The sequence below is a fragment of the Nicotiana attenuata genome, unplaced genomic scaffold (assembly GCF_001879085.1).
Source record: "Nicotiana attenuata strain UT unplaced genomic scaffold, NIATTr2, whole genome shotgun sequence".
NCBI classification, from domain to species: domain Eukaryota; kingdom Viridiplantae; phylum Streptophyta; class Magnoliopsida; order Solanales; family Solanaceae; genus Nicotiana; species Nicotiana attenuata.
Genome location: NW_017671959.1, coordinates 49,852 through 55,820, shown reverse-complemented (window position 1 = coordinate 55,820; position 5,969 = coordinate 49,852). Strand labels below are relative to the sequence as shown.

General features: G+C 35.7%; 1 protein-coding gene across 1 annotated transcript; it reads left to right on the top strand.

The window, feature by feature from the left end:
- The first annotated feature begins 3,859 nt into the window (after positions 1-3,859).
- LOC109211057 (ATP-dependent DNA helicase PIF1-like) lies at positions 3,860-4,979 on the top strand. Its single transcript, XM_019374557.1, has 2 exons — positions 3,860-4,271; positions 4,546-4,979. Exons 1-2 carry the CDS (start codon positions 3,860-3,862, stop codon positions 4,977-4,979), a joined length of 846 nt encoding a protein of 281 aa, XP_019230102.1.
- The last annotated feature ends 990 nt before the right edge of the window (positions 4,980-5,969 follow it).

The following is a 5,969-nucleotide window of genomic DNA, read 5'->3' as shown; positions in this document are numbered from 1 at the left end:
ATTTTACATTAGGTAGTTTTTAATGGAGCAATGTCAGTGTATATTTTTGTGAAACTTTGATAGTGAAAATTCTGATAAGAAAAAATAATTGGCAGTGAATATTTATTTGAAGTTTCTATTTGTTCTGCTCATTGTTAATCAACTAGATTACGTTTCATCTTTTTCCCTCGGCAGTTCTTCAAAATTAAAAATAACTTTGTGAGAAGAATTTGGAGAAAAGTTTAACCTTATCTACACGATGGCTCTTGCCCTTACATTGTCATATTCATTTCTACGACAGTTAAAGAATTCAGTGGTAATTGGTTTATATTTACTGATCATCGCTACGTATTTTACTACTTATGTACTGAATATATACTAAAGTTTGGTTTTTTATTGCATTCACTGTTAATAGGTGAGGTTACTTTCACCACCACATCTGCAATCAAAATAAATGTAATTCTTCAAATAGATTACATATCATCGTTCATTAAAGTTTGAATCCATATCTGTTCGAGTACTGAATATCGAAATCCTTAATGTCAAGAGCATTCCCATTGAGGAAGAGATGTTTCTCAATAGGATGACCAGTAATGTGTTTTTGGAGACTGACTCGAGTGCGGAAATACAAGTGAATTCAGTATGGCTTCAATTTAAGGCTTATAAAAATGGTGCACAATTTTCAAACTTTATGAACATGAATTTTACTTCACATCATTCTGTCGGGAAGAAGTTCAAAATATCGCGTATGTCATATTATAGCACTTACTCCAATCAGTTAGTTGTTGCTTCTTTTTTTTAATGCTTGTCGTTCTTCCATACAATATCAATCCCTTTTGGCCATAGGCTATCAGTAAAGGAAAAATTAAATTCATAATCTAATGCAAGTCTATGGCCACAAACCAAGTTGTCTTTGCCAATTGCTCAATCAAACTAACTTCATCTCTCTTCCTATAAACACCACATTGCACTTAAGTTGCCACTTATTTGCGGCATGCATGTTGACATCTCTACATGCTGGGTATTTAACAATAAAGTAACGTATATATTACGAAAAACTATCCCTTCTTTTAAATTTAAGTTCATTACTAATCCATCCTGTTTTATACTGTCATTTTATGAAGGACTACCTCCTACGTCAACAACAACAGAAGTTTTCTTTGGAATAAAAAGGAATTCAATTGTTGCTGGTATGAAGTTCTTCAACTGTCTTATTTATGGTTATATTATGTAATAAATAGCATGCGCAAATCCATATCTCATTGTTACTTCTCATATATTTGTATAATTTTTTATATACATCTTCATGAAGATATTTTTTTAAACTCATTTCATAATTTCTGCCCTTAATGTTTTTACAGCTTTGAGCGTCTTCACTAAAAAAATAACATCTCTTTGCACAAAATTCTAAACCATGATCCACTTGTGCCATTAGAAAGAGAACTTCTGAAACCACAATTAATACAAAAATCAGATCCTAAGTCTTTGTAGATTAATATGAATATGGAATAACTTATTTTGTGGCTGCTAAACATTATCGAATACGTTGGTACAATAAATGACATTGCGGGGCGAGCAAGAGTCCTGTTGGTCCTTCCTGATGCATTGTTAGATGCATTTTTGATCTTATGGATTTTCACTTCTCTTTCCAAGACACTGGAGCAGCTTCAGGTATCATCTTACTGTTTGTATTGAATTTGTGTACAAATACATTTTGCATTTGTCTCATCTCCTTTTTCTCATAAAATATCTGATTCTCACAAGTTTTGTTTTCATCAGGCAAAGAGGAGTTCAGTGAAGTTGGATATTTACAGACAATTTTCAAATGCATTAGCAATCACTGTCATTGCTTATTCTCCAAAGTTTTAACAGTCAAAGTATCAATGCACCTGTTCAATATTTTTTTCCTTTTGCCTTGCATTTCAGCAGCGCTTGTGGAGACAATATCACCTAAGACATCCAATTTTTTGGAATTTTTGGCTTTCTTAATATTTCTATTGTAATCTTCTTGCAAAGGAGCATTTGATGATCACAGTGCTAATTTCAATACATTCAATGGTTCATAAAAATGCTTCTTTGTGTCTATTGTATTTTTAAAAAAATATATTTTTTATATTATCCGCACATCGCGCGGGTACGTATACTAGTTATAATTAATATGCCATTTTCTTTGAAAAAAATATTTGGTGGTAAGGGAAAATTTAAAATTGGTGAATCTAGTGGCCAAGCTATTACTCCTCCCCCGGCTCCCCGACCCAGACCTGTTACCCGTCCTCCTCCACCTATTATTCTTGATAGTAATAACCCTTGTTTTCAATTTACCGATAGTCAATTTTGCCATGATATTGCACCAGGTCAACAATTAAATGATAAATATATGAATGTTCTTTATAATAATACAACTATCGATGAAAATGATGAGGAAAATAATGATTTAGATGAAACGCAACCGGATTTAGATGATACATCTACTAGTCATGTTGTTAACCCAACTGATAATAATCCAAATGATGCCCTGCCTGACCCTCCTGTAGTAACCCCTACTTTTAATAGACAACCTTCTAAACGGCAAGAAACATCTCTTGTTTTGCACTTTTTTACTTAACTAAGAAATCAAAATAAGGCTAAGTGTAAAACTTGTGGGACTTTGATGGCTCATAAATTGTCACGACCCAAAAACCCGCACTAGTCGTGATGGCGCCTCTCGTGAAGACAAGGTCAGCCAACTAACCCAAATAGTCCCTTTCAAAGTAGTTAAACATGAATGAATAGCAAAATACGACTTAAGGACATTAATTAACGAAGTTTACAACCCAACACAGCCCGACCGGGGTGTCACAAGTCACGAGCATCTAGAGAAGTCTAAATACAACTACAGGGCCAACAATATACGGAATAAAATTTAGAACCAAAGGAAGTAATCCGGTGCCGCGAACGCTGGCGGTCACTCTGCTCAGCTACGATAGCAATACCTTCAACCAGCTCAAAACCCTTTACCGGGTGAACAATACCTGCATCTGCACGCGAGGTGCATGGAGTAAAGTGAGTACTCCAACTCAGTGAGTAATAAAAGTAAATAATAACTGAGCAGCAAGAAATCACGTAAAGCAACCAACATGCTATACAGAAGCCGGGTGCAATTTTCTGAGAAAAACAGTGAAATCTGTGAAATCTTTAGAAATACCTTGGCTCAGTTCAAATCTCCTAAAAAAATGATCTTTTCAGTGATTACGAAAACGATTTCAAAACAGTTAGTGCTGATACGCACAGAAAATCCGCCCTTCGGGCACAAATACCACGGTATAACAGGTAAAGAGGCAAATAAGTATGCAAGATGAGCACATAAAAGTTCGCCCCTCGGGAAATATCTCAAAACAGTACCGGCCCCTCGGGCATGATTTATGTTCCTGGTCAGTCATTGTTACCTGACCGGTCAGCCATTGTTACCTGACCAAAACGCGTATTACAGTGCCATTGTTACCACTGGTCAGCTATTGTTACCTGACTGGTCAGTCATTGTTACCTGACCAAAACACGTATGACAGTGTCATTGTTACCACTGTCCAATTCTAAATGGGTACCCGCGCTCACTGTGGGTGTGTAGACTCCGGAGGGGCTCCTACANTATGGTCATGGAGGAACTGGAAAGACATTTATTTGGAGGACTTAGTCTTCGGCCATAAGATCTAAAGGGGATATTGTGCTAACAGTTGCGTCCAGCGGAATTGCATCTCTTTTGTTACCAGGCGGTCGAACAGCTCATTCGAGATTTGCAATCCCACTCAACGCAACTGAAGATTCAACATGTAATATAAAACAGCGTAGTCCTCTAGCAAAATTGATTGTCGAGACAAAGTTAATTATTTGGGATGAAGCACCAATGATGCATAGATATTGTTTTGAAGCTCTTGATAGAACTCTAAGAGATATTCTTAGATTTAAAGATGCATCCATTGGATCGACATTTGGCGGAAAAATAGTTGTTCTTGGTGGTGACTTTAGACAAATACTTCCAGTCATTACAAAAGGTACTAGACAAGATATTGTTAATGCTGCCCTTAATTCTTCATATTTATGGAATCATTGTCATGTCTTAAAGCTAACAAAAAATATGAGGTTGGAAGGAAATCAGGTAGAGTCACATTTGAATGATCTAAGACAATTTTCTGATTGGGTATTAGCAATTGGTGATGGTATGATTGAAAATTTTGTTGATGGTATTGAAAAAGTTCATATCCCTGATGTTCTTCTCATAAATAATTGTGATGATCCAATTTCTGTAATTGTGGAAGGTATATATCCAGATTTTTAAGTCATTGCAGTGATATAACATACCTACAACAAAGAGGAATTCTTGCTCCCACTCTTGACATGGTTGAATCAATCAATGAACACATGGTTTCACTAAACCAAAGTCAAGAAAAAATATTTTTGAGTTCCGATACAATCTGTATGTCAAACGATGCTTTTACAGGTTTGGAACACGTACATACACCTGAATTCCTAAACATATTAAGTGTTCTGGAATTCCAAATCATGCTATCACTTTGAAAGTGGGTGTTCCAGTGATGCTATTGAGAAATATAGACCAATCTTTAGGGCTATGTAATGGAACAAGGTTATTCATCACTAGACTTGGAAATCGGGTTATTGAAGCAAAAGTTTTATCGGGGAATATGGCTGGAGAAAAGGTATTCATTCCGAGAATGTCGTTGATTCCATCTGATGCAAGAATACCTTTTAAGTTCCAGCGACGGCAATTTCCAATAGTTGTATCTTTTGCAATGACTATAAACAAAAGTCAAGGACAATCTTTATCTCATGTTGGGTTATATTTGAAGAAACAAGTCTTCACACATGGACAGCTTTATGTTGCTCTATCACGAGTTACAAACAGAAGTGGATTAAAGATTTTGATTTATGATGATGATGGAGAAATTTCAAATGAGGCAACAAATAAAGTGTACAAAGAAGTATTCCGTAATTTACTTGGACAATGAAAGCAAATCTGATATGAAAGTTCATAACTTATGTGTTTCTCATGCTCCTGTCTTTGCTAAACCATATTGGAAATAAGCTTCAGAAACAATAGTTGAAAACTTCAATTGGTATGGTTATCGGGTATATTACATTAATTTTTATTATTTTGAGTTACTGTGAGCTAATAAATTCTCTGTTTTTAATATACTAACAAACAACTTACAAACTATTTTACAACAGAGTTCTCGCAATGGATGTTGAAGTTTACAAAATAATTGCTCTGTTGCCGAAGGTGGAATAAAAGAAGAAGAAAAGACTCTACTGGTAAAATTAACACTTAATCACGTTCCGCTTGATTTTGGTTTTGTCACACATTTAAATATGATTAAAGATTTGTGAATTGACAACTTATGAGTTTTTATATGCAAATGCAGACATCACTGCAGTGTGGGCTACAAGAAAGGACTTTAGGAATGGTGTTTTTAAGAAGTAGATAAAGACTTGCAATGTTTCATGGGATGCATCGTAGCGAAAAGGAGAAGAATGTTCAAATTCCTAAACATAACTCTGAGGAAGCGGATCAACAATTAGGTATGTAGATGCTTTTTTGCAGCCTTTTAAATTTCTGGTTTCAAATTTTTTTGAGAAATAGAATAAATTATATGTAATATGCCGTTTGGTGGTTCTTCCTTGTGACGACCCGACCGGTTGTCTCATGAGTTACCGGTCCGTTTCCCCCATTTCTGCTCCTATTTGCTTTGTTCATCTGTGTTTGAGGTACGGGTTGGTCGGATTGAATCCGGATTAGTTTTGGAAAGGTTTGAGACACTTAGTCTCTTTTAAGAAGGCTTAAGTTGGAAAAGTCAACCGGATGTTGACTTATGTGTTATAGGGCTCGGATGTGAGTTTCGATGGTTCGGTTAGCTTCAGGAGGTGATTTGTGACTTAGGAGTGCGATCGGAATAGGTTTTGGAGGTCCAGAGTAGAATTAGGCTTGAATTGGCGAAGTT